We start from the raw sequence: 26,642 nt of genomic DNA on the forward strand, positions 1-26,642 counted from the left end.
CATACCTTCCATAACATAGCAGCAATATGGCTACAAAAACACCTGGTCTTTGTGGTGGCACGAGCTTGGTTTCACATTTGCCTTCATGAACATGTTGTCCTCCGCTGTCGTGATGATGGCAGAGATGGATGCAGTATTTCCAAATTGTCTTCTTTAAGTGATTTTGATGAGTAATGTTACTACAGCTCCACTGTGGTTTTGGAAGGATAAAATTCCAAAACGGAAGTTGCGAGCAGACATTAAAGCGGAAGTGCCTCGGAAACTTGTCTATTCATTTTAATTTTGTTAATTTAGCTTTTATTAAGATTGGATTCATTTATACATTTATTGCTTTTGACCGTGTGAACCGTGGGAAGTTGTTTAAGAAATTAAACCAAGCGGTGTTTCTAATGATATTTTAAGAATTCTGTCATATTGGTATGCACACCAAACTATGCAGGTGAAGTGGGATGACTGTGTGTCTGCCCTCTTCCATGTCACCAATGGGGTTAGAGGGGGAGCATTTTATCTCCAATTATATTCACTTTTTATATGAATGATTTGTTAAAGCGGTTAAATAGGGGTAAAACTTGTGAACCATCTTATGTATGCCGACGACTGTGCGCTTTTTAGTCCAAGTTCAGCTGGTCCCTAGCAGCTGCTCACTGTGTGCTAGGTACAGGGAGCTACACGATATAAAATATAATGATACTAAGAGTGTTGTTATGATTGTAAGATCAAATGGGGATAAACAGTTGGTCTTTCCTGACCTCAAGTTGGCAGGTCAAATGTTAAGGGTCCTGCAGTCAGGTGAAATATCTCAGCCATATGATCACCGACACGCTGACGGACAATGAGGACATATTTCGTCAATGTCGTTCTCTATATGTCCAAGCTAATATCCTTTCCTGTAAATTTGGTCAGTGCTCTGATGAGGTCAAGGTGGCCCTTTTTAAGGCCTATTGTACACTCCTCTACACTGCGCATCTGTGGTCTAATTATAACAAAGCAAGTTTCCAGAGACTACAAGTGGCCTATAATGACTCCCTGAGAATTTTGTTGAAAAGGTCCAGATGGACCAGTGATTCAGATATGTTTGTAGCAGCTCGGGTGAATACCCTCCAGTCTGTTTTAAGGGTACACATGTTTAATGTTATCAGTTGTCTGAATGGTTCAAAAAATGTGATTGTGTTGGGCCTGACCAACATTTTGTAGAGCTTTACATGCTACTTGTCACGGTTTTGGAAGCTCTGGTTGGTATACGTGCCTTTTAAAAGTGGGTCGCTAGGACACCCAGTGTTGTGTACCGAAGTCCACTTGTTATTGTTTTATTATTTCTTTATTATTATTTTTTTTTTCCTGTTTTTAATCTATTGGTGTGTTGTGTTGTTGTGAATTTGGATGTTGAGTCTGTTAATAAATCTGTCTGTCTGTCTGTCTGTCTGTCTGTCTATCTGATATAAAATAATATGAATAAATACAATAATGAGCAATGATGAAAAATATACAATAATTGCTAATATTTCATTTTTATGACCAAAAATAGTGTCGAAAGTGTTATTAGTCCTTGACTCAACTTTGAATAGCTGTCCACTGAAGTGACCTCTGTCCTTGAAATAGTTAATTCATTTTCACTGAAGATCTCCATGTCCCTTTTCTGACATTGTCAAACGGTGCCAATGCGACGTGAACTTGATAGTATATTGTATTTAACAAAATTTCAAATGTTATATTCTTGATTAAGAAGAGCAGTAATACCTGCAAAAAAAAGTGTAACTGAAAATATAACAACTTTTTAATAGCGAACCGGTTTTGAATATGCAATCATTACAATTGTCCCCAATCACCTTCCGTCGTCGTGTTACGTCACCAAATGACGGCTGCTGATTGGTCCGTTTCAATCCTCGCGGGCTGCTTGAATGAGAGAAAAGGAAGTCCAAACTCGAGGGAGCCAGTGCAGTCAAAGGCAGAACTGGAAGGCCACTCACCGCGACTTGCAGGTTGGTGAACGTTGAAATTATGGCGCCCTAGTGTTGCATCTTTTTTCAATAACTTTACTCCTGCACCCCGGTGTACTTCGCACTCAGCTAGCATTAGCCTCTGCATTGTGTTTGATATCACTTCCCCTGAAGATTAAAACTGGGGATAAAAGGCAAAGACTCCATACATTTAGTTTTCTGTGGAGAGTAAAAGCCAATAACAAGAATGTCGGGCGCACAAGATAACCAAACCAGCGCGCTTGAGAACCAAGAAAACGTGCTTTCGAGACTGCGAGGCTCGATGAAGTCCCGGACGACCGCCACGGACAATAAGGAGAATTTTGCGCCGCAGTCGACTGCTACCAGGACAGTGCTGGGAGCACTAACGAACAACCAGAGGAGCAAAGCCCTGAACCAGCGCGCCTACAAGCAGGTCAGTTGAGCTAACCATCCCTCGTTGGGGCCACATCTGGTAGCTTTCGTGCTAAGTGCTGTTACTGTATTCAAAGTTTTCGTGGGTTTGTTTTTAGGCGGCAGAGTTCTCAAAGCACATATTAAAGGAATATTTTTAGGGTTTTTTAAACACCGGTTGTTGGAAGTGTGAAAATGCATATAACCGTTGCCCGAGTAGAATTAACCTGACCTCAATGTCCGCCATTTTATAGCATCACTACGGAATTAATTAGCTATGCAATGTGACGTTTCAGACAAAAAGTATTTGAATCCTCAACTGCCATAGTCCAAACCATAGTTTACATTGTAACGCAAATGGACGACTCGATCACCAGGCATTAATTTTACCAGTAAGACTTAATCAGCCCAATTTAGTTTTTTTTTTTCCTCCAAAGAACAAACCTAATTTGTTTGCTAAATTAAGTCTGTGAATCACCCCAATGTAATTTTAAGTCTCCAGTCAACCAAAATTTATTTTAACCCATTTGCAATCCTTCCCAGGTCAGATTGACTATTCATTCCACATGGGAAGCACATACAATTAAGGGATAGCACAAACCTATCATAATCTTACTCTAACTGTAAAATATGCTCCACAGGAATCCTTCAAGCCACAATGCAAAAGTGGAGACCTTGACAAAATCGCCAAGCCACCACCCTTCCAGATACATGTTGACCAGCCCTCTGAGGACCCTGTCAATAAGGAGTGCAGTGGTGCCGCCACCGTCAAAGTTGAGGAACTTGTTGAGGACACGCCGCTGAAAATCGACAATGTCGTCGCCCGTCTGCGCCAGCCTCTGGCCGCACTCGACATCCCTACAGCAACCATGGATGTCAGTTTTGGTAAGTTATCTGACCACAAGTTCACAAAGCCAGGTTTTTAAGTTAATCATGTGAAATTTACCTATCAAGATTCTCCAATGGACATGTCCATGGTCGGTGGTGAGGAGAAAATCATTGATGTCACAGAGGTGCCTGAATATGCTGCAGAGATTCACACTTATTTGCGGGAAATGGAGGTGAGACAATGGGCCTTATGTTTAAAACATGAGCCTCTACATGAATTTGAAACTACTTGGGTATATTCTAGGAGTCCATCAGTGAATGCGTTCCAAATGGCCACCACATGCCCCTTTAAAATGGCTACCGTAGAGAAGCCCAACGGCCTGTTTAAACTGCAAACACTAGTTTCATACAAGGTGGTAGAGAGATTCTTATGGCTGTTAACGTGAATTCTTGGCTGGTGGAACCCTAGTGTAGTTGTCGTCAATTACATTTTAGAGGAATACTTTGGCAAGTATACTGTAACTCCTTGGAGAATCTTGTCCGGGAAGCAAAGGGAATCTGTCAATGCCAGCAACTGTCGGTCACTAATGTGATTCCATCGCATGGTAGGTTTAATGCACAGGGTTTTTGTAGGCCCTTAAATTTGGTACTCAAGAGTCTTTAAGGTAGCATTGCACCATTGATATGGCGCGAAAATGACTTGGTATTGGAGTATTAAAACCTGCATATACTGGTGCAATAAGTAGTTTTCAAGAGTTTCAAAGCGCTCTACCTAAGATAGCCATCGCCGCTGATTTAAAAAAAAAGCGCTTATTCAAAAGCTGGATGACCAATCATGTTGTCAGATTATCCTTCTGCTGTGACGATACTAATTTATCACAAGTAGATTCAGATCCATTCGAACCGGGAAGATGGCCTCGCCTGGTCGTTCATTTAAGTAGTGTAGTATTTGCAACAACAAAAAAATTCAAAAAATGGTACACCACTTTAAGGTAATGAACTTCATCTGCCAAGTTTGAAATTCCATTACATTGTTTGAATTTGAAGTTATTGGTTGCCTATATTAACCTTTTTTAAAAAAATATATATAATGGGACATCTTTCAAGCTAAATCATTTCACTCTGTAATAGGAGGTGCAAAAAGATAATCACTATATACATTAGAGCTGGGAATCTTTGGGCACCTAACGATTTGATTACGATTAAGAGGCTCCGATTTAATTATAAAACGATTGACGCCCCCCTTCCTTATTTATTTTTTTTAAAAAAGGTTTTGTACATTAGTTCCAAAATTGTTCAAAAAACGTCTCTGGCTAAACCAAACTATTTCAGTATCAAGTTAACATATAGCAGTAAAAAAAATAAATAAAAATAACAGTAAATAAAATACTCCAGTCCCCATTCTGGATCAGCAGCTTTAAACTACATTCAATTTATTGTTAATCAACCGTTAGTTGTTAAAATTGCTCCCGTTATTCCACAATTTCCCTTCTGTTTACTTTTGACATGTTAGTTTTAAAACTTTCATCATTTAAAGATGCAAGAAAAGATTTTGCCGATTTAGGAGTATTTTAGATAAAAAGTTAATTAGATTCGCTACAACAGAGCATTCTAGAGAAGTCTACTCCTTTAAGATGGCGGCTGTTTACTAACACCGCCGTCTGTCATTTGCATCTAGTTCTACATATGATGCCTACTGTAGCAGTTTGTAGCAACCAGGCGTTATTTGGAGCAGCTGTCGGCCGCAGTCGGGTATGATTGTTTTTTTTTTTTCATCTAGCGGCATGAGTTGAACATATTTACACTCGGTCCGTTCCTCATTGCATCCCAAAGACCGCGCACACTGTTTTACTCCCGCTTTACCTGGTATAATTCAATAATCAGAATTTAAAAGTTTGTGAATCGTTCTCGAATCTTCCACGGCCGAATTTCGAACGCCTCTAACATACATACATGTACAGAGGGGAAATGGCACAGCTGTTGCACTTGACACTAGGGCTGCAGCTATCAAATAGTTTAGTAGTCGATTAATCGATGGACTAGTTAGTTCGGATAAGGAACATAAAAAATTAAAATACCTGAGCTGAGCCTCAAACGGTATTTTTTTTTTTTTGGAAATGAAGATCTATGTACAACAAAACAATTGGCTAACTTACATAGAAGACCGCTATAAAGTACCAGTTTTTTTTTTTTTTTTTAACAATGCTCTTAAATGGTTCAGACACATATTCCTCCCAAAAGCTGCTAAATATACCTATGAACTAAATTATCAATGCATTAAAAAAAAAATTGGCTCAAACAAACTCAGCTTACATTGGTTTTAAGAGGGAGCAGTTGGATTCAGCTGTGTAAAAAGAGGCAGACCAGAGGGCAGTGTATCCCCCCCAATCTATAAATTCTAAATGCAAACACTTTCAAAATAAACCATTACAACACCACTTTAATTAAACGAATACACGAAGCAACAAAATTCGAATATTTTTTTCTAATAGGATACTAGTTAATCAATCGTTGTAGCACTACTTGACATCTTTGACTGGATGTCATGTAATGCTATAACTCATTTGAAGAAAAACATTTGCGATTCAAACATGGAATATAAACTGGTAAGCCCTCCTCGGCCCTATTTAACATTGTTGAATTGTCCTGTAGGTGAAGTGCCGGCCCAGGGTGGGTTACATGAAGAAGCAGCCTGACATCACCAACAGTATGCGTGCCATTCTGGTTGACTGGCTCGTGGAGGTGGGCGAGGAGTACAAGCTCCAAAGCGAGACTTTGTACCTGGCTGTCAATTACATCGACCGCTTCCTCTCATCCATGTCGGTGCTGCGAGGAAAGTTGCAGCTGGTGGGCACCGCCGCCATGCTACTGGCCTCGTAAGTTGAGTTTCGATGCACGCCGCTGTTTTTGCCATCTAGCTGTAATGTTGTCACCTCCCCGACCCACCAGCAAATTTGAGGAAATCTACCCCCCAGAGGTGTCGGAATTTGTCTACATCACAGATGACACTTACACCAAGAAGCAGGTGTTGAGAATGGAGCAGCTAGTGCTCAAAGTGCTCTCCTTTGATCTGGCTGCACCCACCATCAACCAGTTTCTCACGCAGTACTTCCTGCACCATGCAGCTAGCAAGCAAGTGGAGAGCCTTGCCATGGTGAGTTTTTAAGGATTAAGAGTAGGACTGAAACATCATTCACTGCCATTTTTGTCTCCAGTACCTTGGCGAGCTCAGCCTGGTGGATTCTGATCCCTTCCTGAAGTACCTTCCTTCTCAAACTGCTGCAGCTGCCTATGTCCTGGCAAATCACACAATCACTGGTGCATCATGGGTATGTTTTATTTCATTTTATTTTATTAAATGAGTAATTTAGAGGAGTGATGGCATAAATGTGGTGTGGCTGGTTTATATTCCAGCCAAAGTCCCTGGTGGAGAAAACTGGCTACTCTCTGGAAGACCTCATGCTGTGCGTGGAGGATCTTCACCATATGTACCTGAACGTACCGCAGCATCCTCAGCAGTCTGTCAAGGAGAAGTACAAGTCTTCAAAGTAAGAATGCTGCCTACATGATAACTTCAGTTTAAGTGTAATGCTTGAATTTTCTTTTCAGGCATCATGAAGTTTCCACCATTGAGGCTCCAGCCACTCTGCAGTTTGACTAAAACTCCCTTTTTGACCCATTTTAGAGTTGTACTTCCTGTCACTGGCTTTTTTCTCACCCCTTGTGGCATGTTCCTGAAGTACATCACTTTTTTTCCCCCACTACGTTTTATTGCTTGATGGTTCAGTGTTCTAATCTGGTTTTAATAACCTGACCAATGTGTAAATACAAGTGGCTTCCCCCCCACTCTGGGTTTTATAACCAAGCAGTTGTAATTGCTGGGCTGTTTTTGTTGGGGTTTTCAAAGTCAACCTAGTTGTTACAGTAGTGGGTTCTACACATTAAAGGTGTCAGTCTTGGAGTCTGCTGTTCTCATTACATTTCAGTGAGCGACATTGTTTGTCGGGTCATCTTGCAGCACTGTAAAATAAGGCTCTTGTAAATAAAATTTAAAGCTCACACGATCTAATTGTTACGTAAATTTTTTCACACAGGATGGAAATCCATCAAATGGTCGTGGATTTTATTTATTTTTTGGGGCAGTTTTTAAAAACCATATATTAACTAGAAAATTGTTCAAATTTTTTTTTTTTTTTTTTTTTTTTTTTTTTTTTTTTTTTTGCAGATATGTAGTGTCAAGGCCTCCGAAATGCTTTCTTTATGCCTAAATGGGCAATCTGGATATTGCTGAAAGCTACCAATTATAAACTACATTTGGAATCTCATCAAATTTCAAGTGATGGAAATTGAAAACTTGATTCACAGTTTCTGTGGCTTTTTTTTTTTTTTTTTTTTTAATCTGCCATCCTGATCAAACTTGATCTAATACACTAGAACAAGGGTGGGCAAACTATTCCACAAAGGGCCGCAGTGGGTGCAGGTCTCTGTTCCAACCCATCAAGAGGAAACCTTTTTACCAAACTGGTGTCTTGGAACCGCAATCAGTTGATCGCAGTCAGGTGTTTGTTTCAGCAGAAGCCTCATTGGTTAAACTGTCCTTGCTGGATCAGTTGGACCAAAGACCAGGACCCACTACGGCCCTTGAGGACCGGTTTGCCCACCCCTGCACTTGAAGCTAGCTGTTACTACTGACCAAATGGACACTTCTTTTACTCTGATCCCATAAATGGGGTTGCATAAGGTAGAATGAGATATTCAAAGATGTTATAAAAGTATGAAAAATTTAAGAGATAACTGTTTCTGCCAGTTTTAATGGGTGTTTTTTATTTTATTTACATAGAGCAAAGGTTTTATTAAATGTTAATGGTAGCATAATTGTGTGCATTTTGTGGGGCACATGTTCAATGAGTCAGTTGGGATACGTTAAAAAAATGCTCCCACAGTTACAATTTACAAGAGACGTGAAAGAACCTTAGTTTCAGAACTCCTAACGCCAAAGGCGCCATGAATCAGCTCTTTTTAAAAGAAATTGCAATGCCATCGTTCTCCACTGACATTCTGATAAATCTTGTATTTTAAATCTGTTTATGTCATGAGACTAGCTTCATTGTGGCTTCTGGTGTGTGTGCAACTTGGCCACTCGGGGGCAGTATAACAGCACTTGCTGCTATGGCTTTAAAACACGAGACCACTAGCTATATGAAATTTTCTTTTTCCCTTATGGGTAAATTTAACGGATTGCTAAGGCCACTTTAGTGATAATTCAAAATATCTAAACCGCTGCTTGCTCACAGTACACAGACTTTTACGGGAAACTTGTCATTTGGGTTACTCGTGTCATAAAAAAATCCAATATTACCAGGCTGATGTAAAGTTAGGTGTTCTGCAATAGAAAATCCTACAATATATAAATCATTTTAACTAGTTATAAAGGCTTTCATAATGAAGCCTGCAAAATTGGGGGGGGGGGGGGGTGTAAATGTCACATAAAATCTGAAAAGTATAGTAAAATCAACATGCGTGTGCAACTTTCAAGTTTTGCTGATGAGATTTAGCGACGGCGAAGGCAAAAGGATTTGTCCTTCAAATCCCAGCTCTGACTGCCGTCGAAGCGCTCATGTGCAAAACACGGATTTGCAGGTATTTTTTTTTTTTTCCCCTTAACTGGTGACTAGCACAAAAACTAGTGTTGCGCCGATACTATTTTTTTGGGCTCCCGATGCAGATTTCGGTAACCGGCTGTGTGCACTGCAAATTTATAACCTCGATCATTTTTCGTAAATCTAGTCAAATAATTTTCACCTTGAGTGTTTTGTTTTTCAGCCAAACATCTAAAAGTTCACCTAAATCAAGAAATTGCTTAACGTTTTGAACTATATTCTAATTTAAAAGTTTATATTTTTAAAGATTGAATATAATTTATTGATTTAAGTCTGTTAAGAAAATGAAGATGAAAATAAGCTTATTTCAAGAAATATGAATTTAGTTGAAGCACTGGAAGACAATTTCACTTATTACTAGTATATAATTAAAACGAGAGAATTTATTTTAGTTTTAGGTGTTTTTGCATGTAGTCTTGGCTGAAAATGTACCCCCCCCCCAAAAAAAAACGTATTTTCCGGACTATAAGCTGCTACTTTTTTCTCACCCTTTCTGCCTTGCGGCTTTTATAAGGAAGCGGCTTATTTATGGATCAGCCGCTACACTAGCATCGTTAAAGCTCATCAGACTTACTCAAAAACTCAGGATTTTATCGATAAATATGGCCCCATCTCATACTATTAGCTGCTACAAAAGAACGATTTTAAATTAACAGGCATCCACTATTTGCTACGACAAGAGAACGCGATGCTGGCATTTACTAGCTGTTTTCAACTGGCACTCGGAGGACTTTATTGCCACAGTATGCTACAACAAAGCTGCTATATAAGGGTTAGCGTTAGCTGTTAACCGTTTTTTCATCCACCTCAAGAGTTGAAGGAAAGGTAAAGTGGATAAATAATCTTTTCAAATGAAGTGACCTGTTTTGTAAGCATTCAGACAACACGTGTTTAAATATTTTTGATCAATATTTCTAACATCTATGTGAATATACAATGTTAAGATATGGGGGCACCTGCGGCTTAGTCATGTATGTGGATTTTTTCTAAAACTTTTAACTTTGGCCGGCGCGGTTTATAATCAGGTGCGCTTTATAGTCCAGAAATTACTGTACAATATATACATTTTTATCCTCTTTATAATCAGTTTCTGTATATTCACTTTAATGTGAAAGAATTTTGACTCATTAGCTGCCTTTGACGGAGCTCATTCGCTGCCACCCTCCCACTTCAAATGGATTGGATGTCTATTCGTGATAAACTCATTGGTTGGAGTGTGCATCCTGGCCAGAGGAAGAACAAGTGTTTTAACGCTCATCAGCTCCCCACCAGGTTTGTATTGAAGAAGTGCAAAGTTGTTTCAATACTGATATTCGAAAAATCGCCTTTGCCTTACAAAACTACTTGTTAAATAAAAATCCTGAACATTTTTGCTGTGATACTTTTTTTTTTCCAGTGACGTGTGAACTACCAGTGACATGCCAGTCCCTCCTCCTTCCTCTATTCCTTCCTTTTTTTCTTCCTTGTCAGGCAGAGTGAGACGGGAGCACAAGGAAGGGGACACAGATGCGGGCAGAAAAATGTCCACTTCAGTCATGGAGACAGAGGGCAATTTCATCCCCTAGCACTCCCCGGCTACCTGTCGGAATGTCCTCCAAACTGTATCCCTGAGAATTTTTTTTTTCTCTCATTTTAATTTTTTTTTTTTAGGAGGGTGTGTATCGCTCATATGCCGGCACCCCGCAAATTCCTCTTGGCGTCCACGTCGCTGCCTCTGCAGCTGGACTGGGGCTGGAACGTGAGCGTGTACCTGGCGATGCTGATGGGGCTGCTGGGGCTCATCATGCTGCTACTCTGGATGCTCATGAAGCAGCTGCGCCACTCAGTGGGCAAAGCCACTTTGCAGCTGGCCAGGTCCTTCCGACAGACACCCACTAACATCGCCATCGCCGCCGTCTCGGATCAGGAGCTCCGGCATGTGCTGTGAATGGAAACAACCTCCCCTCCCCTTTTCTTCTCCTCGTGGACTGATGTAAGCAAAAACAAATGTGATGGGTCTTTTGGCTTGCCCTAAAAGGACATCTACGTGTTGATTTCTTCAGGACTTAAGCTATGTTTTTCTTCATTATTAATATCAATGAACATTAAAAGGTATTTTTCTAATACTACTCCTCTCCTTTCATCCCTATAAAAAGGCTTGATGATGACTAAAGTTTCCCTTGGACACCTTCTGGATTTATTCAGTTGCACTGCTTTTCAGACACTGCCTTGGGCAAAAAGTTTGAAAAATTAACCCCCTGAGCCCCCTCAATTAAAAGAATATTCTTTGGAAATAAGCTCTGTACTATTATGATTTTTGTTCTAAAGATTAAAGGCCAATATGACGGCGTATTCGAGTCACACAAAGGAAGAAAAAAAGATAGGACTACAACAGTTGCTTAGGTCAACAATGATAATCACGAATATATTTCGTTGACAATTTTTTCATGACTGTGGTGACAGTTGCCAATTTGACGAATTTCTCGCTAAATCTGCAACTTGGTGACTTTCTCGCTAAATCTGGTGACTTTTCAAAGCCTTTTGGCGACTTCTTTTGTGAAAAGCGACTAGCGACAAATCTAGTGACTTTACTCACTTTTTGCTTCTCATGCTTCCTCTCGCCTACAGCGTCCATTACAATTATATGCAAATGGTTATTATGCAAATTAGGTGATGATTAAGCCATCTTGCGATTTTTAGGATAGCCAAAAGCTACTTTCCTTACTGGAGAGTTGGCAACACTGTACAATGATGAGCTAAAAACATGTCTTGGGAGACTGTAACATAACAAGACGAACGCAAGTTTTCGTCTGACGAGATGAAAACACGCCAGTTTCCGTCATATGTTCACAATGTGTGACATTTTCGTATAGTATGTGTAGTTAGTGTAGTTGTGGTTTGGTCGTGTCACTCATGTGAGGTGCCCCCCCCCCCCCCCCCCCCAAGCCCCACATACACACACCGATTTCCTCTACAGGCTCCGGACTTACTTGTTCTGAAACAAAAAGATTTGTTTTCTTATCTTTGCAAGAGAGAGTGTGCCAAGTTTATTTAGCCTTTAAATGTCCGTGCTGGGTGACCATAACACACTAAATGTAACTTTTAGCATTAGCATTTAGCGTGGTGAGCGTCATCTTTAACTCTTGGGTAACTTTTTTTTTTTTTTTTTTTAAATACATACAGTTGGTAGCGTCCAAGTGTGTTTAAGTAATTAAAAATAATGTACTGTTTTCCTGCTGAGTGTGCATCATCATCACAAAGATGGCTACAATTATGTTCCAGTCTGTCAATGTTCATTTGAAATTGCTGGAAACCTTTATTCATTTTTGGACTAAAACTTTAGAGTTTTACAGGCGAAAATATTTTGAGTAATTGTTTTCCTAAAACTAGACAAAGATGAACACATTTTGAAATTACTAAAATATGACTACGACTAATAAGTATTTTCGTCAGAAAGACGAAAATTAAAAGGGTTGCAAAAAACGACATTGGACCACAAGAATAAAGTCATAAGTCTACGAAAATAGTCATATGTTGAAACACAATAGGGCTGCAGCTATCGATTATTTTAGTGGTCGATTAATCGATGAAATACTTAGTTCAAATAATCGAGTAATCGGATAAGGAACATAAAAAATTAAAATACCTGACCTGAGCCTCAAACGGTGTAATTAAAATATCTAACCTGAGCCTCAAACGGTATAAAAAACAAAATAAAATAAATGAGGACATATGTACAACAAAACAATTTGCTAACTTGCATAGCAAAAGTCCTCTAGTTTAAATGCTATAAATGCCAATATTTTTAGAATCCTCTTAGCAAATAGTTCAAACACATATTCCCTCAAAAAACGGCTAAATATACCTTTAAACTAAGTTACAAATGCATAAAAAAAACACACAAAAAAACAGCGCAAACAAAAACTTAGCTTATGTTGGTCTTAACAGGGAGCAGCTGGATTCAGCCATGTGAAACAAGGCAGACTAGGGGGCAGTGTATCCACCCAAATCAATAAAACTAAATTCAAACACTTTCAAAACAAACCATTACAATGCTACTTTAAATAAACGAATACTCGTAGCAGCAAAATTCGAATATTTTTTTTCTAATTGAATACTCGAGGTAATCGATTGTTGCAGCACTAAAACACAATAAGCTGTAAATATGTAAATTCACCTAATATTACCAGAAAAAAAGTCGAAATGTTACATAATTTTGCATAATATTACGAGAGGAAAAAAATAAATGTTACGTAACATGGGATTAAAGTCGTATTACTGTGAGATTGAAATTGTTATGTATATTTACGTTACATAATAAGTATGTATGGATGCAGTGCGGCTAATTTAGCTAAATATTACGTACAGTACGGAAAGCTACGTAGGTTAGCTTTGGCGTGGAGCTACGACAAAGTATTATTATGAATCTTTATATTGGTTATAATTTCCTCTAGATGTGCAAAAATATTAAGATTTCCCTAATTTGAGAAACCGTTTTTAAAATATAGGCTTATGAGATGCTCTCCATATTGTTCATTTTAACGAAGGCTACATAATGTACTTAGTAGCTAATTGATGTAAATTAGCCGCACTGCGGCATGGAAAATGAATGAATGAATGCATCCATGCATATTACGCAAAGATACATGCCATAACTACTTTGATCTCGTAATATTACGTAACAGTATGACTTTTTTTCTCTTACGTTGTCGCAGTATGTGCATTTAAAAAGTTGGAAGGGGTCAAAAATAATGGCAAAGCTTATCACAATTTTTAGATTGAGTCATTGCCTGCCATTGACAACAATAGACATTCAATTCATTTACACTGGCGGGGCCCGGCTCTGAATGCTTATCTTTCAGTGCCATTGATGGCACTAGACGTCCAAATCCTTTTTGACTTCATTCGCCTCTCAGTCAAAATGGATTGGATGTCTAGCACCGTTAATGCAGCCAATGAGTGTCCTTTAATGGTTTAAAAAAAAAAAAAAAAAGCCATGTTGTACATAAAAGGGTTAAAATGTGAGTATAATAGATAAATGTTTATTTTCATAGTTGTCTTTTAAAAAAAAAAAAAATCAAAATTTAGCTTTTTGCTGTATGGTTGTAATTTTACTTTTAGTACAGAATAGTTCAGAACTTTTTTAATAGTCCAACGAAATAAGCCCCCTATTGACATCAAATATTGCTTTGCCTTTATTTCCACAAGATACCCTTTTTCCTCCACTGTAGATTTCCCCCGAGGATTCAAAATGAACATCATCATACAATTTTGTGTCTCATATTCCTCTTTTCATTTCACTGTGCAGTGAAGCTAACCAATGATAGCTGTCTGAATACCTCCATGAAAGACAAAGCGGCAACATAATCTGTTGCAGTCAGGACTGAAGAAGTCTCTCTAGGATCTTCACTCAATCTGATCTGGCTGTTATTAGCTGCCCAGTCGTCTTGTTTATTTGGGCACAGAGGAAATTGGCTGCACGCTTGCCCGCATGAGCAACAGATGCTATTCACGACTCACTTTAATTAAGGTGCACTGATATGTGAGCTCTGTGTGTGGCGATGCCTATCAGGGCACCGTCCTATGAGACCACGCCTGAAAACACAGTCGTCTTTGCAAAGCACTTAGGCAATTGAGACGCAAGACAAGATCACCGTGCGTTCAGGAATATAAATGCAATCCGATAAACAAATGCCGATGATGAATGGCTGACACACTAGTAGGTCAACTGCAAGTCAAGTGTATGTTATCAAAGAGTAGGATGGCCAGGCCACACGGAATTTTTTCTTTTAAGCCAATATACTGTTACATTCTCATTTTTTGCTCTTTGAACTAGGGCTGTCAAAATTATAGCGTTGACGGGCAGTAATTGTTTTTTTTAATTACGTTAAAATATTTGACGCAATTAACACACATGCCCCGCTCAAACAGATTAAAATGACAGAGCAGTCTCATGTCCACTTGTTACTTGTGTTTTTTGTCTCCCTCTGCTGGCGCTTTGGTGCGACTGATTTTATGGGTTTAAGCACCATAATGTAATGTAATTATTGACATCAACAATGGCGAGCTACTAGTTTATTTTTTGATTGAAAATTTTACAAATTTTATCAAAACAAAAACATTTTGAGCGGTTTTAATATAAAATTTCTATAACTTGTACTAACATTTATCGTTTAAGATCTACAAGTCTTTCTATCCATGGATCGCTTTAACAATGTTAATGTTAATGCCATCTTGTTGATTTATTGTTATAATAAACAAATACAGTACTTATGTACAGTATGTTGAATGTATATATCCGTCTTGTGTCTTATCTTTCCATTTCAATAATTTACAGAAAAATATGGCATATTTTATAGATGGTTTGAATTGCGATTAATTACGATTAGGGCTGTCCCAAACGACTAATTTTCTCCCGATTAGTCAGCCGACTATTTTTACGATTAGTCGACTAATCTAATAATTTAAAAAAATGTTTTTTTTTGTTTGTTTTTGTTTACTAATTTAGCAATGAAATTTTTGTTGACGCTTATCAATTCACAAAAAACATATTGGATCACCTAAATTATTTACTAAAGTACAAATAAACATGTAAATAACAATAATAAATCACAAATAAACAATGACTTCAAATGCTGATAGAATTAACTAGTGTAGCATTCCGATTGAAAAGATGGTCTCTTAAGCTGATGGTTTACAACTTTTATTCCATCCTTGATGTAATCACACTGTAAGAGCTACGGCGCACACAAATAAAACAACACAATTAGAAATTAACGAAAACTTTTCACCTTTTTCCTTTTAAACCTTATTTATATATCAATGAATTGCCTATATGAATTGCCTTTACCTTAATTTATTACCTTATCATTGACAATCTCTTCCTTGAGTGCAATCGCTGTATATACTGTATATATTTATGACCTTTTAACGTTATATAATTTTCTATACCATAAAATAAACAATAACATGAAATAAACCTTTCAGTTAGCAATACTAATAGCACTTATAGGCCCATTGTCAATGAAACATTATTATTTAGTAAAGCGACAGCACCCTCTGGTGTACAAAAAAATGCAAAAAAATTTTTTTTACAAACGGTGACGGCGCTTGAGGTGTTTATTCACGGCCGACGTGCAGCCAAGCTTGGCAGTGAAGAGACAGGACACAAGAGTGTACCCTCCTTTATTTCTTTGAAATAAGTCAATGTTTTGGACACTCTGGTGCGCTTTTTTGGCTTTGTGCCGCTTTCCCCGCTTGCATACAGAGCATCCGACATTCTGAACTTTCCGCGCATATATTTTTTTAACCCTTCATTAACCGTCGACGGGATGTTGTGCTCGTCGACGGATTTACGTCATCGATGACGTCGACTATGTCGACTAGTCGGGACAGCTCTAATTACGATTAATCAATTTTTAAGCTGTGATTAACTCGATTAAAATTTTTAATCGTTTGACAGCCCTACTTCAAACACATTTAAGGTAAACATAAAATGTAGTTTATTAAGGTGATTATATTTATCTAGGGGGAAAAGTATTTAGAACTATATGGGCCACCTTGAAAAAGTAATTCTTTAACCTTTCATGTATGAAATGTAATTCAAACATATTGGTATTACATTGATATCGGACAACTGACTTAAAGTATGCAGCCCAGGGGCCAACTATGGCCAATTATGGTTCCGTTTGACATCCAATTGTAGTGCAGTGGTACCTTTACTTACAGTACGAAAGTAATTGGTTCTGGAAGTAGTTTCGTAACCTGAAAATTCTGTCAGTAGAGACTCGTTGCCCTCTTCCTTTCCAATTACCCCCAAATTCAGACATAAATCTTTTATAATGCACAAAAATGCATCAAAACAATCGTACGCAGAGATTAAGAGGGGGCTGGAGGGCATAGCCACCACCATGTACCACCATATGCCATGTCTATTTGATATATGATATCCTCTGGTTGTCTTACGTCTCTGACCATTCTTGTGGGCAATTTAAAAATTGCTATTTTTTTGTAGCGATCGCGAATCCTACTCGTTGACAGCCAAGGAACACTTAATTTTTTCATCAATAACAAATCTTAATTCTATAACTTATTTACACTTCTCCCTTACTTAAGTTTTTTTTTTTTTTTAACAACAGAAAAGGTAACAGTGGCGCTCAGATACCATTTTAAGGTTTTTTTTTTTTTTTTTTTTTTTAAGTCATTCATTATCAGACAGAAGCAGCACGGCCAAACGCCACGCTAAAAAATAAGTAAAAAATATCAAAATGGCTTACCTCATCATTCTCTGAAGGACCATGCCCTCCAACAAAATGTTTACTGCATATGAAATGTGAATGGTTTCACCTTACTGGCGATAAACGTCCATGCAAGTTGATCCATTCTTCACATTTTTTCCTCCGAGTTTTTGGTTTCGGGAAACACATGAAGAAAAAACTCTTTATATATCGTAATGTCTAGAGTCGTTTCTACAAGTTCCATAATAGCAGTGTTTGATCGGCATGTTCGTTTTTGAAAGATTACCGGGGAAAACTACCAGAAATATAATGGTTTGTATGCAAGGGCGCGTCTATAATGTCCCACTTCCGCTTTACGATGCGACGTCACGGTCTAAAAATAGCATTTGTGCGGTACGCGATTGGATGTCAGGAATGCAAGGTAATAGCCAATGGCAGAGCAGCTATAAGTATGTTACGTTCACTAAACTTTGGGAGGTGCGAGTACCAGCTAACTGTATTTTTGCATTTCATATCCTGAAATTTCTTTTGTAACAAGAGGCAATATTTTCCCGTTGAGGCGTGTCCTAACGTGAAAATTCTGTATGTAGAGACATTCGTAAGTAGAGGTAGCACTGTATTATTGTCGCCTGTCCATGTTTTATGATAAGCAATTTAAAAAATGGGTAATAATTTATAGTCGCTATCCATTATTACTAATTCATAGATCATTAGTAAACTGTTAATACTCCTCATTATGAGGAGTATTTGCAACTTTAGAATAACATCCCAATAACATACAGTACATATTATATTAAGTCACAAATTACAGATCCTTTGTAAATAGTTTGCTAACCAGCTACTAAACTTTGAAGAACAGCAATTAGGTTGAACAAGTTCAAGGTAGAGAAATTTGATGTGATTTTTAAAAATATCAAATTTTTGTACCTCAAGATTTTTCCACTCATAGGCCATCCTGTGTGCTGTATTTTACCAAAGAAACACAACCGATATAATGTTGAACATTTTGTTTAATGCATAGAAACACATGCTCGCCCTATCTATAAGGCATTATTATAAACGCTTAACAAACTGTAAAGAAACACTTAACAAGTCAACAATAAATAATTTATTACAGTTTGGTAATGATATATTAACTTGTTATAACCGATAGTTATTAGAAAGTGTTGCCAAGATATGTAAATCATTTTCATTGAAATGAATGATTTGAAGGATTAATTTAGGGGAAAATATGTATTATTTAAATGGAAATGAGTTAAAAAAAAAAAAAAAAAGTAATAAAAAAAAAACCGAATAAAATAAAATAAAACATATTTTTATAAATTGGGGGAAAAAAGAAAGTGTGGCCAATGTGTGTTTTGCGCTGTGAGTTTTATTTATTGGTAGTTATTATTCTTTTTTTTAAATCCTTTGTTACATCCAAGCACAATCTCAGACAGCTAATTATAACTTTTGAATAGATGTCCACTGTGGTGGCCACTGTCCGTCAAAGGGTTAAAACCTAAATTTACCATGGTTTATCAGTTTTTTCCCCCTAGAAAGCTGAGTTCATTTTCACCTCAAACAAATAAACCTGACAACCTGCAGACATGTTTAATTAGAAAAATCACTTAAATTGAACTTGCACCGGAAATTAAATTGGCCTGAAGATCTGAAATAGTTGCAACTTAATGCCACGATCCAAAGAAATTCAAGTACTTATGAGAAATAATGTGATGTGTGGCAGTCTGGAGGGGCTACAAAGTCATTTCTCAACCACGGTTAGAGCGATTATCCACAAATGAAGAAAACACGGAGGAAGAGCACAGTGACAACTCATCCAAGAGGTCATAAAGAAACCCAGGAAAACAGCTAAAGAACCGTCAGTCAAGATCAGTGTTCATGAATCAATAGTGAGGAAGAAATTGTGCAGAAATTGAAGTTAAAAGGTGAAAAGCACTCCTGACTCAAATGAAAAAGGCTCTTTTTCCTAGAAACATCTAAAGAGTCGGAAAAGAAAATGTAATGGTGCACACACAGACATAAAAATGTACTGTATTATATAAAAAAAAATATTCCAAATGATATAACACGGCGAAAGTTGAACTCGTTATTTTGTGCTTTAATGTATATTTTGAAAAAAGAGCATCATGCCAACAATCCAACATAGTTATGTGACGATCTGGGGCTGTTTTGCTGCTACAGGACCTAAAAGACTTGCTTTTGTATTTTTTACTCAAAAGTGCTGCAAATCAGAGTTGTCCGATAATGACATTTTCGCCGATATCCCGATATTGTCCAACTCCAATAATTCGATACCGATATATGCGGTTGCGAACTTAACATATTATGGCTAATTGTACAGGTATTCCCCGGTTTACGACGTACCCGACTTACGTGATTTCGACTTTACGACGCTGGAGTCTCGTCTGCCAGTTTGTCTTTTGTTTTGTTTAAAAATAATATTGACTTTTGTTTTGTGATGCATGCTTTTATTTTGGCGCAGGAAGCGTAGAGCAGGTAGTACCTCTGCACGTGAGTAAGACAGCATATAAAAATGAAAAATAACATATTTGGGCACACGAAGAAGAGCAAGCGTGCACCAACGAAGAAGAGCGCACGCGCACACATGAAGAATCGAGTAGTGCAGTCAAGTGAGAGAGAGGGGAAAGATGACAGCTGGAAGCCTGTGCTCAAATTCATTGCTTGTGAAGTATCGACAGAGGAAACACCTGTATCTAACACCTTTTGTACTTTTTATTGTGTGTTTTCAATTGTGGTCGAATATTTTCAGCGAGTTTATGTGATTGTTTGTGATAATGAGCTGACGGTAACTGATAGATGCTAACTGTTTGTGTGGATTGTTATTCCTGTATCAGCAGCTAGTTATAAACGCAAATTTGAATGGCTGTTATTAAAGATTAAACTGCCTTAATTTCATTTTTATTTTAGTTTCATTCTGCAAGTGTTGATGTCATGAGCAGCTGAGTAAAGTCAGTAAACCACACGGACGTCTGACATTGTCATTTTGGATCTTAGCTTGCTGTCTAGCTAGGACTAAGCGCCAACGTCTTGGCGAGGACAATGCAATGACGTATAGTACATGTTTATGGATCGTTATTTTGAGAGATAGGGGTACTTAAAGGGTTAATTCCGATTTACGCGGAAATTTAGGTTACGTCGCCAGCGTTGGAACGGAACTCCTTCCTAACCCGGGGACTACCTATGTTGTGATGCCCCAGTTTAATTTGAATTTTTACTCCAAAACACTCCCGGAAAATGCAAAAGAAGAAGTACTGTAAAATGTACAGTACTATAACATGTTTGGAACTTTTGTTCTAACTGAAATAAACAAACAAACAAACAAACAAAATCCAATATCTGATTGGGACTCGGTATCGGCAGATTCTCAGAATCAGGTGACTCGGACTCGGGTGCAAAAATATTCAATCGGGAAATCTCCAGTCATAATGCTTTTTTTTTTTTGAGTACTTTATCATTATTGTTGAACTGATAATGATATTTAATGTGCCGATATGGCACTAAAATGACGTGATCTACATCAGGTGGTACTACAAACATAATGTGCCGATGCTGCACAATTTGTACTCTTTAAGATCTAGTTTCCAACCACCGGTCACCTTACCCAACACGGCTGCTAGCTGCGCATGCCCCTATTAATAAAAGGAGAGCTTGTCACCCTTCCCAAGATTATGACGTCTAATCGTGTGGCATCCCATCATCCTTCTGCTTTGAATTTAAATGAGTTCATCACTAGTAGATTCGATTGGATGTCTATTAACGTCAATTGCAGGCAATGGGTTACACAGTGTCTGACCCAAGATATGATAGCAGTCCCTTTGCATTCAAGTGAGTTTGCATTAATGCAGTATTAAAAGAATATTTTTTCAAAACACACGGTATTGGTACAGAATCACCAGATAACACACAGTATCAGGAGTAAAAAAAATGTATTGGTGCAACACTAATCATAATTAGAGTTGCCGAATAATGACTTTTTGACCGATAGCCGATTCCCGATATTTTCCAATATCAAACTGATACCGATATACAGTATGCTGTGGTGGATTTAACATGTTATAGCTATTTGTATTGAGATGCCCCACTGGATGCTTTAATAATGATAAATGTAACAACTTCAACGTTTTCCAAATAAAACTTTTGTAATTCATATTTTTCAATAATTTATTGTTTTTTTATTTTTTTGCACAATAAATGCAAAAAGTCTGCTCACACAACAAATCCCAAACAGCTTAGTTTGGAGACATCTAATACCCCTTTCCCACTGGCCAAAAAACCCGTGTCAACCCACTAACAATCGGCTTTTGGTGGCAGTGGGAAAGGTGCAGCGACCCGCCTCAACTCGTGTCAATCAACCCGCCAAACGACCCGCATTAAAATCACCTCGGCTCTGATCGTCATGCAGTGTGAAAGCAAAACCCCGGGTCAACAGTCAACACCCTAATTTACGTCGTGACGTAGGCTCTTACGTGATGCGTAATAACAACATGCCAGTCGCCTCCCATTTAACATGCCCCACAACCGTAGTTACGTCGATGCTAACAACAAAGCTAGTAGAAGAAGAAGAATACGTTGCCTCAGTACAAGCTGTTGATCCTTTGCTGCATTTCTACCATTTTGAGGGCAGTAAAAAGCATGCAAACAGAGAACACAAACGGAAAGGAGGCTTCCATTTTGCTCTGCATTGTTTACTTCCTTGAACTGAATGAATTCGGTCGCACTTGTCGACGTTGATCTTAGCGTGGCGACGTCACGTACCCTTACGCATGGCTGAGGAGGGGTGGGGGGGTTAGACAGGTGAAAAAAAAAAAAAAAAGACGGCTTTTTTTTTTTTTTGTCAGTGGGAAAGGTGCCAAATGCCAATTGCTTGTGGGTTGCATCGGCTTGGAAAAACGCGTTGACCCAATAGTTTCAGTGAGAAAGGGGCATAATTGTCATTAAGCATAACTGCTATGCTAAACTAAGCACTAAGCATATGCTTTTTCCCGTCTTCCTTTGTCTGTCATCGGTCTTTTCGGGCAAATCATTCCATATTTTGTGACTGTCAATGATTCTCTTTCTTTGGCCAAACTATCCCACATTTTTTGTAACTGTCAATGATACCGATGATGATAATAAATATTTCATTCATTCAAATATTTCATTCACTCATTCAAACTGTAACCAGCCCTTGTACAAAGGCAGAAGGCTTCTAATTTCACTTTGAAGGCAACATGCATATCGGCCAAAAACCGATAATGAAAATCCAATGTCGATATTATCCGATATATTTTAAAATGCTTTTACTGGCCGATACTATCGGCTACCCGGTAATATCGGACAACTCTAATCGTAATAGTTTAACTTCATTCTAATCATGTTTTTTTTTTTCTTTTTCAAATTTCAAAAGGCCAAAAATACAATTGAGATGATTTATCACCGCCCCATCTCACGTTCTAACCTCAAATAAAGTTCAGTTCTAATAGGCTTTTGAAACGGTTTATCTTGGTGTCATTTTTTTTGTGGTTCGCATCCTCATTTAAGGCAAACAAAATGAGACAATGGAGGTCATCCCGTGATGTCATGGAGACCGGCGCTGCAAGATGACACCGCAGGTGGACTGGGCTCGGGTTGACTTTCTTCACCTGACACGCAGCACAGATACCACTTAGGAAAACCCTCACAAAGAGAGGACTCACCACCACTGGTAAGACCTTCTGTTATTTTCCTAATATGAGAACACACATTGACCTGGTATTTTATTTTCTATCAGTGTGATCTGTTCTCAAACATCGCAAACCAACATGGTGAGTCCGTTTCTTTCTTTTCCTTGTTTGGAATTGCTTTTATCACAAAATCTTGGGTATAAGACTTTCATTCAACAGCAAATCGATGTCTCTTCACAAGGCCAGCCGCATGTAATGAAGTGAGAAAAGGTCAACGGCTTTCTCTTGAAAAGCAGATAATACGTTCAATGAGCTTATTATTATCATCCTGTGCGAGCGCCTCTGAAAACATTTTCATTCATCATTGCATTTTTCACATAAACAAAAACGCTTCATTTGACACCTTTCACGGCTCGCATGATTAGTACAATGCTACAATTATTTGATTTTGAGGCAAAGTGTAGAAATACCTGATAAACACAAATACTGTAATTTCCTCTCCATAGGCATATCGAGGCAGTGTTCGACCTTTCGTCAATTTTAATGCAAAACACGACGCTGAGATCCTCCACCGAGCCATGAAAGGACTCGGTAAGTGCTCCTCAACTAGTTTGTGTTTTATATGTATTCTAACTAGTGTTGCACCGATACTGGTACCGATACGGCACTCGAACTTCAAGTGGATTAACGCTGTCAACGGAAGCCACTTAAATTTATTCTTCCTCTGGCCAAAATGCACCCTTTCACCAATTAGTTTATCACTAGTTGACGTCCAATCCATTTGAAGTGGGACGGATGGCAGCGAATGTCAATGGCAGACAATGATGTATAATTCTTCAAACAAGGTGGTCGTACAGTATCCGCGTCGGCCGATACAATACTTATCGGTATTGGGAGCCAAGAATGTTATCGGCGTAAAGCTAATTCTAATATCAATGGATGGACCTTGTTGGAGGCAGTCTTTCAGGTCCTACGCGTGTTCGTTTTCAATTCAGGTGAGAGGGCTAGACTACATTGTTAAATGAAGACTGGAGGCAAGAGATCAATAATAAGCAGTTTTAATTTCAGAAATTTCTGGGTGCATTTAGTTGCAGAACAAGCTGCATGGAAAAAATGCAAAATAATCAGAGAGTTCATTCTTCCATATATACAGATAAGAAGTGTCTAGAACGTTTGGTGGTAAGCTCTTTTCTTGCTAATCTTGCAAAATAGGTCATGAACCTTGCTGCTTGGGGAGTTTTATATTGACACATATAGAAAGTAGACAGGCTGTGCCTGGGACATTCCGTGGTCATTAAAGTTCATGACTATCTAAGGCAAGACTAACTATCGGAAGTGTCTGTGAAAAACAACTCCATTCATGGTCATGTTTGTTAACTTTTCGCATGCATATCGGAATATCGCATTAGGGGGAATCCATACTAACTTCAAACTCTAAATATTAGGGGTGTAACGGTACACAAAAATCTCGGTTCGGTACTTACCTCGGTTTTCAGGTCACGGTTCGGTTCATTTTCGGTACTGTTAGAAAACAAAATGCAAAATATAAATGTGCTAGTTGTTTATTACACACTTTTGTGCTTTCAATAATAGGAACATTAGCCTACACAAAGCTAGAATTCTGCTCAAAAATAGAAAATACAATATTCTGAAAGGTAGGTATTTTAAAAAACAAAATAAAAATAACTTTGGCTAAGACTTTTTCTTTAAAACAAATATCTGATGTGCAAAATTGAACAGTTGCAACACTGAAGTGAAGAGTTGTTCCATCTATATTCTTTTTTAATTTGAATTCCCCACCCAGAGGGCCAGCCATCTTCCATGTTAACATTTAACCGTTACCCACGCTGCTCACTGCACTTCTGAGTGGTGCGACGGCCCTGGCCGTTTAATTGTTATCTTTTTTGAGACTGTTAGTCATCTGATCGCCGCGTCTGCCAGCTGGCTGCCTCCCCTCCCAACGTGGCGTACTCTGATTGACGCCGGACGGGCAGACGACGTCACCGCCGCTGACGGGCCACCCGAACTAGCCGCTGTCTGACATGTATCCATTATGCAGCGCTTTGTTTACATTTGCGGCAATAACGACACTTGCTTTACGGCAGCTAATCCAATACACGGTAATACGGCTCTGGGTAATACTATTAGGCCGTTGTTTGAGCTTGTATACCCCGCGTGTGTGTTGTATTGTGCCTGAGTCTTGTTAACCAAATAAAGGCAGCGTTAACAAAAGTCATCTGACCTCTCGTCATTTTACAGTCAACACTCAGAGTTCGCAACTTCGCATTTGACAGCATACGTGCCGTGTACCTCTTCGCCAGCTGTTTGCTCGCCATTCATTCACCTGTGCATTTGATCGCTATTTTGTTACACTTCTGCTTTTTCGGTGAGGTATTTTGTGTTCATTCGTTATTGGATCGTTTTTGTTCACCACTGTAAATTAGAGCACCGCAGCAGTAGAGGTAAACTGCCGTTTTCGTTCAACCCGTTTTGTTTAGTGTATAAGCCAGAGTAGTGGCTGTATTGTTTTTTTTTTTACGATCAGGGTTTACTTAGCGGGTGGGGTTCAAGTGTAGTTTCATTTTGTTAGTTGTTTTGGCCTGGGCTCACGCTGAAGCCAGCTTCTTCCGCATTTTGTATATTTTGTTCAGTGCGAGTTCGACTTGTGTGAATAATGCAACTTGTGTGCGTGGCTCGTTTTATGTTACGCCTTTAGCAGCCGTCCGTGGGACGTAACAGTGGGATTATGGGAAGCATGAGTGGGCATTCCGCGCTTGCGTTAAATGCATCAAATAGTTTAACGTGATTAATTCAAAAAATTAATTACCGCCCGTTAACGCACTAAATTTGACAGCACTTTATATTACGTCAGAAACTCGTTCGGTACACCCCCGTAACGAACCGAGGACCACGTACTGAAACGGTTCAATACAAATACATGTACCGTTACACCCTTACTAAATATGATATCTATCATTACGATAGATGAGTGGCGGACCAAATGTGAACAGGGCTAGGTTGCGATGATCATATACGGGACGCCCGAGTGAATTGTCTGATGAGTGGGGTTCTAGAGGCCAATTATTCTCTGGGTTGTGTGTGTGGGGTGCAAGAAGATTTTATTTTTGTGGGCCCCTCCAGACAAGCGGCCAAGCAGGGAGGACTGGCAGAGATATTTTAACACTTAAAACACTATATTACAGCTCCGCGCAGTATCTTACTTTTCTGTTTGACCCTCCCCTCACCCAACCATGCCCACTTTATGGCCGCAAACCAGGCCCCTTAAAGGCCCGGGTGCGGTCGCACACCCAACACCCATCTAAGTTCCGCCACTTCGATAGATGTCAAATTCATTCAAACTGAGAGGACTGGCTTTGAATGCTCATGTTTGAGTGCGATTGACGGTGCTAGACGTGCAATTCAATTTGACTGGGAAGGGAGAGTTCTATCATTCGCTTCCTTCCAGTCAAAATAAATTGGTTTGGATAGCGCCAGCGATGGCAGCCAATTATTTTACATAGACACTATTCGAGTGGAAAATTTTGGTTTAGTGAAAAATTTTGGTAGAAACCTGTTGGTTCCATGATTAATCGGCGACGTCTTTTTAAAAAGTTTTTTGATCTTATTGATAACCAGAGGTGGGTAGAGTAGCCAAAAATTTTACTCGAGTAGCTTCTAAATAACATTACTTAAGTAAAAGTAGACGTCCAAAAATTTACTCAAGTAGAAGTAAAGTATTAGTTGAAAAGAATACTTAAGTAATGAGTAACATTGTGCTTACTGCTTTCTGATTTTTGTTTTTTAATAATGGTATTTTTTTTCACAGCACAACTTCATCTACATGAACTGTTATTATTAGAGGTGTGCAAAATTTCCGATTCTTAGATTATTCGCGATTCGGCC

The 26,642-nt window shown here is 38.6% G+C and overlaps 2 protein-coding genes across 3 annotated transcripts in view; both read left to right on the plus strand.

Moving 5' to 3' along the window:
• Positions 1 to 1,864: 1,864 nt before the first annotated feature.
• ccna2 (cyclin A2) lies at positions 1,865 to 7,261 on the plus strand. 2 transcript variants are annotated; one of them, XM_057849338.1, is made up of 9 exons: positions 1,865 to 1,979; positions 2,112 to 2,391; positions 3,011 to 3,254; positions 3,324 to 3,430; positions 5,850 to 6,073; positions 6,147 to 6,351; positions 6,413 to 6,526; positions 6,612 to 6,745; positions 6,807 to 7,261. In XM_057849338.1, the coding sequence occupies exons 2-9, from the start codon at positions 2,185 to 2,187 to the stop codon at positions 6,856 to 6,858; spliced, it is 1,287 nt and encodes a 428-aa protein (XP_057705321.1). In that variant the 5' UTR covers positions 1,865 to 1,979; positions 2,112 to 2,184; the 3' UTR covers positions 6,859 to 7,261. The 2 variants fall into 2 exon arrangements, with proteins under 2 accessions (XP_057705321.1, XP_057705320.1); XM_057849337.1 differs by having other exon boundaries at positions 1,913 to 2,391.
• Positions 7,262 to 7,822: 561 nt separating this feature from the next.
• anxa5a (annexin A5a) overlaps positions 7,823 to 26,642 on the plus strand; it is a 51,886-nt gene continuing 33,066 nt past the window's right edge. The window contains exons 1-5 of the mRNA XM_057849305.1: positions 7,823 to 7,938; positions 9,973 to 10,829; positions 22,618 to 22,780; positions 22,847 to 22,880; positions 23,246 to 23,330. Coding sequence (XP_057705288.1) covers positions 22,878 to 22,880; positions 23,246 to 23,330 — 88 coding nt within the window. The 5' untranslated portion in view covers positions 7,823 to 7,938; positions 9,973 to 10,829; positions 22,618 to 22,780; positions 22,847 to 22,877. The remainder of the gene's footprint in view (positions 7,939 to 9,972; positions 10,830 to 22,617; positions 22,781 to 22,846; positions 22,881 to 23,245; positions 23,331 to 26,642) is intronic.

Source organism: Corythoichthys intestinalis, chromosome 11 (assembly GCF_030265065.1).
Source record: "Corythoichthys intestinalis isolate RoL2023-P3 chromosome 11, ASM3026506v1, whole genome shotgun sequence".
NCBI lineage: Eukaryota > Metazoa > Chordata > Actinopteri > Syngnathiformes > Syngnathidae > Corythoichthys > Corythoichthys intestinalis.

Coding starts and splice junctions, on each gene's coding strand:
- ccna2 (XM_057849338.1), top strand. CDS start 2,185: ATGTCGGGCGCACAAGATAACCAAACCAGCGCGCTTGAGAACCAAGAA. Junction 3,255..3,323: donor AACCATGGATGTCAGTTTTG/GTAAGTTATCTG, acceptor TTACCTATCAAG/ATTCTCCAATGGACATGTCC. Junction 6,352..6,412: donor AAGTGGAGAGCCTTGCCATG/GTGAGTTTTTAA, acceptor TTTTGTCTCCAG/TACCTTGGCGAGCTCAGCCT.